Here is a 14,560-nt window from a genome sequence, read left to right on the forward strand (position 1 = left end):
GGCAAAATGTTTACGAGGCGGCATGAAAAAAATCATGTATTAGCCGCTTCGTTTTAAAGGCCGCAGTGTTCAAAGCTGTTCAAAATGTGGGAAAAAAGTAGCGGCTTAAAATCCGGAATCTACGGTAGTGTGTTTTACATCCCTATTTATCATTTAAACAAGATCTGTACTGTTCCCAAAGGGAATGACTTGTAAAGGTCCTGGTTGCCACATCTCGTGGGAAGCAAGTCTCACTCTAACAGAACTTACAGCACAGTGGCCAGTATTACAATGAAGGGACTACCTAAATGCAGGTAGAGAGGGGACCATGTAACTTCCATCTGCGTGGCTACACTCCCGTCATCATGATTGGAGGCTCAGATCAAGTGCCATTCAGTGAGCGAACCCAAGATACATTAAGTCGCGTGCCCGTAACTCCTCAGGCATCGCAGCATGTGCTGCTGAGATGTAAGCTGCGGTAAGGACTGACTCCCAGCAACAATGTGGGAAACATGCAGACCATTAAAATCTCAGGCCTGCTGATATGGGCAACCACACATTAATGATTCAACGGGGACCAATTAAACCAACTCCCCTTGCCAGCCTGCTGCAAGTTTGCTCCTTATTTTACAAGGAGCTACAAATACATGTCATGGGCTGCACGTTATTGTTCCATTTTCTATTAGTAAAGCAACTTTAGCCAAACTGATGATGGCACTACATGCATAGTTGATGGCAGAAATACATCAAGTGCATGAAGGTAAATTAAGTTGACTGATTTCAGGATTTAAATACAAAATGGGCACTATTGCATTAAAATGTGAAAGATTTTTGTTTATGTGAGGTTCAATCCCATAAAAATACGTTCATATGGTCCTTTGTGTGTCATCTTCATTACCGTTGTTTCTAGTCAAGACCAGATTCTTTTGATTCTCATAATACAAAAGCAGGATCTAAAATCTGACTTCAGTAGCTACGAGAGACAAAAATAGCCCTCATTCACCACTAAATTGTTTGCCTTCAGAGATGAAGGAGTTACATAACCAACACAATAAAACTGCCAATGCTCCCTCCAAGTTGATAGCTAGTCATTTAAAGTTTTATTTTAAAATAGTGACAGCTACAAACAATACATGAATGATCCTGAAAAATTACTTTTTAAATCTGTGCACATCAACAGAAATCCAATTTCATGGTTAAACTCTTACCTGACGAGTGTCTGGTTGTGCAGATCCCAAACAGCGATATTTCCATCACTACAGCAAGAGAAACAGACCTTGGAGTCAGGGCTGATAGCCAAAGCATAGCAGGCAGGAGCAGAGGATGTCAACTCTGCCTTTATACGTGGAGTTGGGGCTGCCAAATCCCAAATGGATAACGTGCTTGCTTCACCACCAACAATCAAGGTGCACCCATCCGGAAGCAACTTGCACGATCGGATGTAATTGTCTCGATTCTGGTGGAGGAAATACAAGATGCCGTTTTCTAGAATTGTTATTATTTTCATGCTATATATATATATTTTTTTAAATACTTTATTTTCAAAATTTTCACAAAAAAAACAATGAAATCATCAAGAACATAACAGCTCAGACACATGTAAAAATGAAATAAGCAAAATAAAAAGAACATTAGAGGGATGCCTATTGTACAAAGTGCTCAAAAATACTAAACATTAAATCTCAAATGAGGTCCGTGAGAAATCAGCTGGGGGGGGAATTGTTCGTCCATCCCCGGCCTCGTCCAGGTGGGCAAGAAACGGATCCCAGATAGCCGAAAATGTTTTTAATTGAATTGGTTCTCAAGAACCTAAGTTTCTCCATCTGTATGAGATCATATCAGCCATCCATCTCCGAAAGGAAGGGGGAGAGGGTGATTTCCATTCCCTCAAGGTAAGTCTTTTGGCAACAATCATCCCCAGCATCAGAGACTGTTGTATGGCTGTAGAGAAACAAATAGTACAACTTGTAGATTGCAAGCAGCCAAAGATGGCGAGACCAGCTTCCAAGGGGAAGGATCTTTTATAAGCTTTTGAGTACTAGTCGAATATTTTGGACCAATATCCAGTCAGTAATGAGCAAAACCAAAAGGTGTGTGACAATGTGGCTTCTATCCCTTGGCATCTATCACACATTGGCGAGACAGAAGGGTAAATGCTGTGCAATCTAAGTCTACAGTAGTGGAGACAGTGAACAACTTTAAACTGGATCAGTTGGTGTTTGCTGTTAACAGAGCAAGCCTGTATCGTAGACAAACTCTTGTCCCAGGCAGCTTCAGATAATTCAATGCCCAACTCCTCTCTCCAGGCGTCTCTAATCTTCACAGTAGATGCTACAGTGCAATCATCAAACAAACGTACAAAATGAGAAACGAGATGCTTGGAGTCAGGAGGGTTCTTTAAAATATCGAAAAATATATGCTTCCCTGGAAGGATTTCAAAATTACAAATCTTCGATTGAATGTAATGTTTAATTTGTAAGTAATGAAAAAAGTGCGAATGAGGCAGCTCAAGTTTCTCTTTCAGCAGACTAAATGTTGCAAACCATTCCTCTATGTATAGGTCTTCAATAGAAACTAGACCCTTCTCCCTCCACGCATGGTAGGTTGTATCTGACCATGAGGGTAGAAAGGAGTGATGTTTGCACTACTTATTTAATTTAGTTTACTTATATGTATATTTCTTATTGTAGTTCAAAATTCTTATGTACATATATCAATGTACTGCTGCTGCAAAACAACAAATTTCACAACATATGCCAGTGATATAAAATCTGATTCTGCTTTTGATTTGGCTAAAAACAACATTTAAAATCTGCAACTGTCTCAAGATTAATGGTACAGACAGGGATTTTCTAACATGGACATATTCCAAACAGATTCTATAGTGGATGTCTGTGCATCATTTGATGGGTTTGATTCAGGATATACCAAAAAAAAAACTCAGACACTGGTCCCAAATGCATCAGTATATTTTGCATTGCAGCCATACCTGTGGTTTGAGCAAAAGTGGTACTTCAGTGCTTAGGTAAGATTAATATGGATTTTCACCGTCTCCACAAGGTGACCATGAGACAAGGACTTTATCTGATCAGCTACAGTTAAATATAGAGTTCTACTGTGCCTTAAACCATGTCTTCTTTATCCAATGATTTACCCACAAGTTTTCCTTGGATTCTAATAGATCCATAAAAAATGTAATACCAAACCAGCTCTCCGTATTTAACTGGTAACAATAAATCAGGTTTAAAATTTTGCTTGGTTTCCTTTCTCTCAAGGGAAGAGTTGAAGTGTTTATGTATATGTGCATGCACATATGTCTATGTGTGTGTAAATATATGTGTGTTTTGCGGGGTGGGTGATAAATTCCTCATCTGTTCAAATGGTGCCAATGATGGTTAATAAAGAACCAAACAAATAGTGTTTTGGAAATGCCAATACAGTCTGAGGCTCGTCTCATTCTATCACATCTGTATCAGTAACACGAGGCAATTCTGTAATAGAGAAGACCTTAAAATTTATCTGTCAACTGTAGAATATATTGAACTGAATCCTCCTCCGTAATCCTAAAGTTATATATAAAATTTCAGGTGTTTTGATTGTCATCTGCCATATTAACACAAAAAACCACACACACTATTTGCTTTAAAACTTGTAAACAGTTCTTTCACTGACCTTCCAACATGCTCTCTCACACACACACACACACTTAGACCCTATAGTCAAAGATGTGTTGAATTTAAATAAACATGAAATTAATTTTCTATTCCATTCTTTGCAGCCATACGAGATCTCAAAATTAGAAATAGAGAAACATTTGAATGTCTTATATTCTGTAGCAATGCAGCAACACTGAAATAATAGTTCACGATGAACATCGAAATAAAACATTCTGCAGCCATGAGTGGAACTAGGGCTGCCTTCTACTTCACTGATTATTCAGTGTAAAGCTGTCAGGAAGACTGCACCGGCAGAAAACCTTGGAATCAAGATTAAAATCCTGGTCCAGAGCCACCTCATCCCGAATCTTCATGAGTTCTTTAAAGAGCATGAACCACCTACAAATTTTCAAACTCAATGACTTTAAACATATATTTTTTATTAATTGTAAATTAGACTTGTAATTTATTTCAGGTTGGTGAATTTATAAGTATGTACAACGAAACTTTTCACAAATGTTCAGCTTTAATTTCCCAGCTGACTCTGGTTCACCCATGGTTGATGTGGGAAATGGGAACAATCCAAAGTTGGTGTTAAATATGTACATTTGGAAACAGAACTTGTTATTTATTTTTGTACTGATGAATAGCTACCTAGAATTGTTTCACAGTTTCCTGATTAAATCTCTTAAGAGGGAACTGGAATTTCAACAGTAGTTTACATTCACTTACCAAGCAGTCCAGCTGGGACACTGGGCTCTTACTGCCAGGCTGGCTGATATCCCAGACCTTCACACAACCCTTCCCACCGGTGTACACATGTCTTGTGGGGTTGCTGATGGTAACAGCACACACAACTTCGCCATGGCTCAGTGTGTTGATTTGCCGGGCATGTCGCGGGATCCCTGGTCCAATGAGGGCATCAGGAGGAAAAGGCACAGGCTGCATTTGTCCATCCGCAGTAACGTGGAATGAATAAGCTCTATTCAGGCAAGAAACATTTTGAAAGAAAACAAACTGAAGTGTTTGGACTGACGTTTGCTGAAAACTATGTAGAACATAAAACACTACAGCACAGTACAGGCCCTTTGGCCCACAATGTTGTGCCAACCCTTAAACGTACTGTAAGATCAATGGAACCCTTCCCTCTTACACAGTCCTCCAATTCTCTATCATTATGTGCCTAACTAAAGCTTTCTTAAATGCCCCTAACGTACCTCCCTCAACCACCACCCCTGGCAGGGCTCGAGATTTATTTTTCTTTATTTTTCCCCGTCATATGCTACATGTTCACAGCTCACAAGACACTTATGTTACATAAAACTCTGTTGCTACTTTTCTATTTTAAACAGTGAGCTCAACATGTAGAAGTCAGTAGAAACTACTGGGGATTCAGAATGCTAAATCTTGCCAATTTCTTTCACATGATTATTCCTCAGAACTCAACGCTACATTTCTACTAAACCACTTAAATTATTCTAATCTCTTATTTTTTATGGCTATGCATTTCAACTATAGAGCAACCTCTATAATTTTATACTAGATGTTGAATCCAGATAATTACACCCAGAGTGGAAGAGACTATCAACACCATCACATTTCTATTTATTTATTTATTAACATACAGCGTGAAATTGGCCCTTCAAGCCGTGCTGCCCAGCAATCCAATTTATTCCTAGCCTAATCACAGGACAATTTACAATGACCAATTAACCTACCAACTGGTACATCTTTAGACTGTGGCAGGAATCTGGAGTTTCTAGAGGAAACCCACACGGTCACTGGGAGAATGTACAAACTCCTTACAGACAGTGGTGGAAGTTAAACCAGGGACACTATTACAGTAAAATAGAATTGTGCTATTGTGCTAGCTAATAGAATTCTATTGTCTGTTCCTGAGAATTTTTAAAAATTTCTGCCTCGACATTAATTGGTGACATATGCCTTGAACTGTACAGGGGATGACTTTGGTGATATTAGGTCATCTCTAATTACCCAATGCACTTATAACACAGTGACATGAGAATCCAATTATATAAGTAGCATTTAAAATAAATTGAATTATCAATTGGCCGTAAGCCATTTAGATCCAATGTAAACACCACATTAACAATTCTAAAGTTAAAAACACATACGTTCCTTTATATATCTAAATTAAAAGTATTATAACTATTCAGATAACTGAACTATGATGATCCTACAGCTGCCAAAAAGGGAAAACAACAAAGATTCGGTAAGTAGAATTAAAAAAAATATACTAGCACAGTAATACAAATACAGTTGTTTCCAGTTAATTGGGCCATCATTTAATCAGGGCAGCTATTTATTTAGGCCAACTCTTAAAGAACAAAATCTAATTGAGAAGATAGCCAGGATTCCCTTTGTTTATTCCCTTTACAGGACAGTATGCCACTTAACTTATACAGGAAGCTGTTGCCAAATAATTTCTAACTAGTATTAGTTGTGTGGCTGTTGGATACTACATTGTACTTGGAGCAAACAGTTTTTAAAATAGTGTCACTTTCATGTGCTTGTGTTAATGGACACCAATTCAAAAGGCAGCGAATTTTGATAATTTTGTTTTGTTAACATTGGCTTTGAAAATATTCAGACCCTTGCCAATTTGCTATGAAAAGATTTGACACTATCTGAAAAAAGTTACTTAGGTGTCTGTGCTGATTGTGTTCATTTATAGTAAATCAAAAGAACATAGCAGCGTACATTGGAAGAAATTTTCCACCAATAACTATTCGGAACTATTAAGTTTTAAAATAATGTAGTAGTTGTATTTGTTCTGTATTTCATTTAAATATATTATTTGTTACTCAATTAAACAGTAGTTTGTCAGTTTTATACCTTTTTTATCTACTTCCATGAAGCTTTAGTTAATTGGGGCAGCTGCTTATTTGGACCAAAATGTACTGGTCTCGATATACATCAAATTATTTCTATCTGAAAGAATGATTTTAATCTGTTACTTACGGTTTTCCACCGGGGATGCCTGTCAAATTCGGAGGCATTGCAGATACACGCATGTGGGGATGAGGGTCAAACCCAACCTGTGGCGAAATAAAAAGCAAACAAGTGTAATGTGGTGGGCGAAGAGAATAAAACTGCAGGTTGCATCAGGACTTATCCATAGTGTTATTGACTTTCTAAGTAATGGCTCCTTAAAAAAAAAATACCACAAAAAAAGTAAAGACTTTACATTAAATGTATTTTTATTGGCCATTGATCATGATGCCACTTCGAGATTGTGCCAGGTGCTGTTTTGTATTTAATTTATTATTGTCACATATGCCAAGATACAGTGAAAAGCTCTTGTTTGCATGCCCTGCAGACAGATCAATTTCTATGTAAGTTCATTGAAGGAGTAAGAAATGGGAAAAAAATGCAGAACATAGTTTTACAGAGTAAGTGTACTACATGGCACAAGATGAGGTAGACTGAAAGATCAAGAGTTCATCTTTATGATTGAAAAGGTCTATTCAAGTCTTATAACAGTAGGGTAGGATTTTTCTTTCTTTCATGATAATAACATATGTTTGCATAATTCATTTCATATAGAAAAAGCTTCAAAGAGAATGGATGATGCTGAGCAAAAAGATGAAAGGGATAAAGGTATGATCAGAACGATGGTTTTTATAGCTGCTTTTAAAGGGTGAAATTTGAGGGAGGAGATGATCAGGGATAGCTGGTATTTGATACACCTCCAGAGAGTGGGTTCAGACCAGTCGATGGTGGAGTGAGCAAGTAGATAAGAAAGAGCAGAACAGTAGATCTAACTGAATGCAGGTCTAGTTAATTATTTAACTGCAATTACAGCAGGGGTATGTTTTAATGTCTGCTCTGCTATTCAACAGGATTAAGGCTGAACATATACTCCAAAGCATAGATTTAAGTTTGAAGCTCTCAGGGATGGTGTGAACTGAAGTGGGATATGATATTCTAGAGCTGGTTTTACAGTTAGTGGAAGGGAGCCAGGATTCAATTGGCCTTAAATATGGTTTTATGGGAAACATGACAGCTACTTCTGAGAGTATCAAGAACAATATGAAGAAATGAATTCTCCACTGCCTTGAGAGGCAGATCACTTGAGGAATGAGTCTAGCATCTGAGGAAATAATACTCTTAAGAAATCTAAGGAGCAGGATTTCTCTTCAATTCACGTGCTAAAATCAACTTAAGCTTTAAGTTCATAAAAGGTGACTTTTATTCAAAGTATTCCCTAATATATTACTATTGCTCTGTAGATCAAACCCAAGGAAGGAAAACTAGGCAAATGAGTTTTAACCTAAGCACGGTAGTAACAGGGTCCACTCTAACCCAAGTTTCCATCCACCATTATAGTGTTATAGTAGAAGTAAATTGCAGGGGAATGGGCAGTACATGAAGGTGATGTGCAGGTGGAATTAGGATGGTATGGAGACCTGGAGAAGATTCATCTCAGATTCTTACTCCATAGATTGACATATTTACGTTTCAAAATTTTAACACTGGGGACATCTTTGTTGCAGCCTAGTAATCATGCTGCTGCTGAACAACTATTTGCAGAGATTCTCTTCACCCGATGACAGTCATAATGGAAATCTTATACCAAACAAAAACGCGATGGATCAGGGGGATCAGAAACAAGGAAACTCACTGCTTACATGAGTGAATCTGCAGATGCTGGAAATAAATAAAAAAAACACGAAATGCTGGCAGAACTCAACAGGCCAGACAGCATCTATGGGAGGAGGTAATAACGACGTTTCGGGCCGAAACCCTTCATCAGGAGTGAAGTAACATGGGATGGTCGAGGGGGGATAAGAAGTGGGGGGAGGGACAAAGTAGAGAGCATTGCTTATGCTTGAATAATTGAACTCATTGCTTACTTATTATTTGCTGCAGCTTTCATCTTTACTCGTAATATTTGTCATTTGGAAAAGCCCGTATTCATGTGAATCCATTTATTACTTTTAAATTGCTGTATAATTCACTTTATGATTATCATTACTATAAAAGCCAGAACAAGGTGCTAAAGATATTTTTAATACTCTGCTGTACAATTGCCAAGTTTTATTTCTTTATTTCTTTTCCCAGCATGCCTGGAATTTCTTTAACTAGCAGTGCTTCACAGACAAATGCTCCCGTTTACCACTGCTATTAAAATGCCCAGCTTAAAAATAATCTTTAGATGAACATTATAACTGCCAGGTATCCATTCTTTTCAATGGAACTAACAATTTCAAAACTTCAAAAATTAAATCTTGAACAATATTAAGCAATAATACAATGTTGAAAAATAATTCAAATTCAATTTCCTCGCACATTCCTCATTTATCTCAAATTTTATATTTCCTTAGCATTTTCAGCTTTTTCACATTCACAGACTGGGACACCAATATTCTTAACAGCAGACTTGTTTAATCACATGACATAACAGCTCTTCATCCCACAGATTAAAAATTCAATTATTCAAGCATAAGCAACAATGACCTTATTCTAAAATTATAAATTGGCTTATAAAAATTTTTTGAGGGCAGCACGCTCGCAAGGAGGTTAGCGTAACACTATTACAGCACCAGCTGACTGGGTTCAGCTCCACTGCTGTCTGTAAGGAGATTGTATGTTCCCCACATAACCACATGGGTTTCCTCTGCAGGCTCGTTTCCTCCCACATCCCAAAGATGTATGGGTTAGCAGGTTATTTAGTCACATGTGTATAAATGAGCGACACAGGCTTGTTGGGCTGGAAGGGCCTGTTACAGACCTTTATTTCTAAATTTGAAATACATCCAGTTACTTCCTGACATCAGCGTAATGCCACACGTTGGGCATCCAAACACCATCACAACATTCCAGGACACTCCCTTGGCACTCTTTCATACACAGTGGTAAATTTATAGACCAAGTTCTACACGATGCCTCATGCTGATAAAGGTACAAGTAAATCACCTTCTCCTAACCTGCAAAAACCAAGGATATTTCTTTGTTTAAAGATATAGCAGGGTAACAGGTCCTTGAAGCCCAATGACCCCCTAGAAGGCTTGTTCATCTCAACCCTTCTCGTCCCACAGATCCAAGCATCTAGCATGCATGTCAGGCAGGATCAGCAACTGAAATTATAACGGAGTTATCTCTCCTAACCCAAAGCACAGAGGTCAACTGAAACACTATCGCTGACTTGGTAAGTGTCAAAAGAAGGCTCAACAGGACCACAGCATAAGTGGTTGGACATGATAAAAATATTGAGGTTTGAAACACGTGGTTCAGCTTATCAAGGACCTTTATTAACTGTACATTGTGTATTATGGCTAGTAAAACTCTATTATCAGTTGCCTGATAAAAGAAAAATTATTCATGGAACCATAACAAATAATTCTGATTCTGAAGATAACAACAATATAAAAATACCTTGTTTTCTCAGCACTCAAAACGGCCATCCAGAAAGTAAGCATACAACATTCTAGCTCTGTCCTCAGGGATTCAAAAACCGAAATATCAAGACACATCCCGCACTGGTATATACACAAGGTGATTTTTCTCCAGTGGATTGCAGAACATTTATGTTTGTGTGCATGTGGAAAGACTCCTCAAGTACAAGTCAAACTTCAATACGCTTACGGAAGCAAGGTTTAAGTTCAATGCCTATGCCAGGGTTTAGGAAACCCAACTCTTCAACAAAGTAAGATCTCTCTATTATTAATGCCTTTTGAAAACTCAGGCCATGGTCCAGCAGGAGGAAGAGATGGAGAAGGTCTTCTTGCTGTTCCAGCAAACAAAGCTACCAACTACAGTCTCTGACTGTCATGTGATCAAGTACTCACTGCACCAGCCTCTCGTTTTTCTCCTTTTGGAGCTCTGCACCCTCTTCAGACTATTTGTTGCCTCTCTTCATCCTCCAGCATCTTCACCTTATTCAGCTCCATACTTCTATGAAAACCCAGACCTCAACCAAACTCTGATCTCCTCCTACTCTCCATCCCTACTGCTCTGAGCTGTGCCTGCATCTTCCCCCAAACGAGCTCAAGCCCACAACCGGCTCTATCTCGGACCTTTCCACTAAGCCGAATTTCAAGTTGGCCAGCTGCTGGATGGGGAACAAATTACGGAAAACAATGAGGTTCTGTGATTTGGCGATGTTTCCCGGATTCCCCTCACAAAACTCTGCTTCTCTTTGGACCTTTCCGGAATCATCTGCGCACTTACGTCTGGGTTTGGTTTAAGTTTTGATAAAATCAAATACAATCAGAACCAAAGGAATAGAAGACAAAAAAACTGATTTCAAGATAAATTAAACTTAACCACTCTTGTTTCTCTGCCCAGAATTAACCAGGTCACCTTATAATAACCATTGCACCTGGTCCACAGTTGTTTTGGTGCTGTCAGGCAGCTTGTCATGTTTCAAACCTCAGAGATACAGGAGGTTTACTCAGGAGATTGAAGTCATCATCCTTATTCCCTGTTACAAACTGTGGATCCCTGCCACTGACTACAAACATTCCTGCTCATAGCTGCAAACTGTGTACCATATTTCAAACTGAATCTAATGTACATTTTTACACTGTACTAATATAATCTATTGCTATATTCCTTAATTGTTGCTATTTTATTGATAATTGGCCTTTAATTTTAATAGGGAAATGAACTGTTGGAATGTAGGCGGCACGTTGCTTACCATAGGGGGTCTTGCATAGGCAACAACTGCTGCTGCTGTGGCAGCACTCATTTGAGGTGGAATATTATGGAGGTTTGGATAACTTCCTGGGCTGTTCATGTCTCCATTGATACTAGGCATTATCCCAAAGGGGGAAGGATAAGGTCCTGGTACTGCCAAGGGTGCCCTTAATCCTGGTGCTGTAAAGCAATGGCAGAAAAATGTTACTTTCCTTTTGGATTTACTCAGTTTGAGTTAAACTTCATGCTCAAAGGCAAAATCACACAAAGATCAATTACTTATTTATATCTGGATTAGAGTTCTTCAATTAATTATTTGTGACATGAACCAAATATGCTTAAGGTATTGACAATTTGAATTAGCATGAGAAATAAGTAAATTTTCAGTGTTCCCTTTTCAAACTGATCTTTGTAAGCCAACATTACTCCTATTAGTTTACATATTTTTACCATGCTTTATCCTTCATTAACAAAATATATGATTTTAGATTGCTTACCTAATGGGTCCATTACTGGCGGTTTGCAAAGACTGGAGCGCAATCCTGAAGTAGCACTTGTTCCTGGAGTTGGCACTTCAGCTCGAGGAGTTGGTGTACTGGACTTCATCACAGGAGTGCTAGCCTTTTCATGCTGCATTCAAATAATAAACATCAGCATTTATTACAATAATAACAGCATAATAACTTACTTCAGTTACAAGGCCAACATTGAACAAGGGCATCAAAAAACCACTTTTGTTGTGAAGGACAAGAATTCTCGATAGGTTTATCAGTAGCTTGTTATTGTTCTCTGCAGTCTTGGCTAGAGAAGAAAAAGAAATCAGTCTTGGTTCCCAATAGACTTGAACTCTATTAAAGTATCCATGCTCATTGTCACACTAGCTACATTACAATCAGTCATTTCCATTGCAAAAATCTAGCTACACTGGACAAAAGATACCGGAAAGCTGCCAGTGTTTTAAGGATGGAATGGTGCAGTTCTTACAGCTCCTGATCAGGGCCTATCAATAAATCAGTGTCAACTGGAATCAAGAGAAAGGATTGGAGGAGCAACAAATATGGATGCCCAAGATATGGGAAGCAGGAAAACTACTTTTTAAGTGTCAGATTTGAACATAAAGAATTCCAGTAAATATATCCATGTCAAACTTCAGAAAATAAGGACAAATAAGAAGTTGGGAACACATGAATTAACATTTCTAGCCTATTATTTCTTGGCTCACCAATGTGCACAACTGAGTGGCAGCTCATGAAAGGAATCTGTAAGGCTGGCTTATTCTAAAAATGTGGTAAAATTTGTAGTTATCAAATAAAATAATTTCATTTGTTCAGAATTTTGCTTTGTTGGCTCACTCTTGAAGATGCTCTTGTTCAATTTAGGCAAGGCAAACAACATTCAGAGTCAGACTTATTCATCACACATGTATCAAAACATGCAGTGAAATGTGTCATTTGCTGTAACATCAACCAAAGGAAGTGCTGGGGGCAACCCACAAGTGTCCCCACACATTCCAGCGCCAACATAACATGCCCACAACATTGCACACATCTTGGCACATAGTGGCCTATTCACAATTCCATACATAATTCATTAAATACATTGGTGTGCAGCTTAAGAACCATGTTTTGAAGTACATGCTGTAAATAGAACAGCAAAAATGCCACTTATGCCCAGTGATCAATAGTAACACATCCTAGTTACCTAAAAGTCCATTACAAAGCCAAGCATAACTACTTAAAACTAATGAGTGATATAACCACACAGCACTAAATTAGGATCTGAAACAGTCAAACCCACCTAAGCTACTAAAAGTTCTATAATAATTATTCATATGTAATAAATGACATCCTATTTTAAAAGAAATCAAAATTTCTAATGATGTAAGCAGATATTCAAATAAAATTACACATTTTTAGTTTGTATTAATTCATGCTGTCCTCTGCATGGCAGTACATAAATGCTTACGCCAGTGCAATTTATTTCAACAGTTTCCCAAATCATTATCAATAACAATTTAATTTTTTTTTATTCCCTAACTTAAGCATCTTCTAGAATATTGAGGATGTAACTGCAAAAACGCAGATCTCATAAAAACTGAATAATCCTATTGCTGGAAAGTTGATATAAGAACAGAAATTGCTGGTATGTACCAAGCACCTGTGGAAGTAGAAATGCAGAGTAACCATTTGGTCCACGTTGCATAACCCCACACTTCCAATGGTTTGTCACTTCAGTGCTCCTTCAGTTCAATAGCAAGTTCAATATTTTCAAGTGCTTGGCATTCCTTCCAAAGGCCTTTGGAAGTTTCAGTTAATCATTTTATATTTTCACCTCCTGCGTCCTTCTGTAATCTTGCACTAACACTACTCTTTTCATTGCTTAAACTTTCCTCCCTTCCATAGACTTTATTAGTTCCCTCTGCCACTCCAATTTATCTCAGCCCAGTCTTAAAATCTATTCTACTCCATTTCTGATCAATCAGTCTCTGACTTGATATGTTAATCCAGTTCCCTGCTTCACTATGCATAACTATTTTGAGACAAACATTTTGAGAGAACGTTTAAATGTGCAAAACATACTGGTGAAATACAACAGCGTTTAGACACAAATAAATGGAAAAAAAACTGCAATACTCACATGACTGAGCTCTTTGGATTTGAGAGATGACGAGCTTCCAGAAGATGCCGTTGAAGCTGGACTACTGGATGCATCCTTCTTGAGCAAGCGAGATTTATCTAGACCATTCTCACGTGGGGAATGAGCAGGACTGCCTCGAGGGGATGATGGGTCCTACATAAAGTTACAATACATTCTTATTAATTACACCTTCACATTGTGAGTAGCTGAATTACTGTCTTAGTTGTTATAGTATTTGATTTGAAGTGATTATAAAGTCCTAAAGAGAAATATTAACAATAGGTCAAGGTCCAGGAACAAACATGACTTTTTTTTTTACAGAGCATCTTCATGTTTGCACAAACATTGGGCGAGAGGTGCTTTTGCTTTAAACAGGATAGATTTAGAAGTTAATGGAATTAAAATTCAAAGAAGAAACAAACAAGCTACCCATTAGACGTCACCCATTTTAAGACATAAAATTAAAATCTTTGCCAATGTACTTTGATATCTGGAATATGAACTGAAAATTAACTGATCCCAAAACAATTAAAGTCCTTTCTTTATAATGAACATAAAAGAGCCATTTGGGTAATAATTTCCATAGGTTTGGCTACTGGATTCTAATTAACAAGGAATAATTATCT

At 37.9% G+C, this 14,560-nt stretch overlaps 1 protein-coding gene across 4 annotated transcripts in view; it reads right to left on the bottom strand.

Moving 5' to 3' along the window:
- LOC140740947 (transducin-like enhancer protein 1) overlaps positions 1 to 14,560 on the bottom strand; it is a 111,579-nt gene that overhangs the window by 17,645 nt on the left and 79,374 nt on the right. For all 4 annotated transcript variants that reach the window (XM_073070600.1, XM_073070591.1, XM_073070595.1 and 1 more), the window contains 6 exons: positions 13,935 to 14,087; positions 11,795 to 11,927; positions 11,299 to 11,477; positions 6,618 to 6,694; positions 4,368 to 4,617; positions 1,188 to 1,435 (listed from right to left, as the gene is read on the bottom strand). In XM_073070600.1, the coding sequence (XP_072926701.1) occupies positions 1,188 to 1,435; positions 4,368 to 4,617; positions 6,618 to 6,694; positions 11,299 to 11,477; positions 11,795 to 11,927; positions 13,935 to 14,087 (1,040 nt within the window). The remainder of the gene's footprint in view (positions 1 to 1,187; positions 1,436 to 4,367; positions 4,618 to 6,617; positions 6,695 to 11,298; positions 11,478 to 11,794; positions 11,928 to 13,934; positions 14,088 to 14,560) is intronic.

Source organism: Hemitrygon akajei, chromosome 2 (assembly GCF_048418815.1).
Source record: "Hemitrygon akajei chromosome 2, sHemAka1.3, whole genome shotgun sequence".
Taxonomy (NCBI): Eukaryota; Metazoa; Chordata; class Chondrichthyes; order Myliobatiformes; family Dasyatidae; genus Hemitrygon; species Hemitrygon akajei.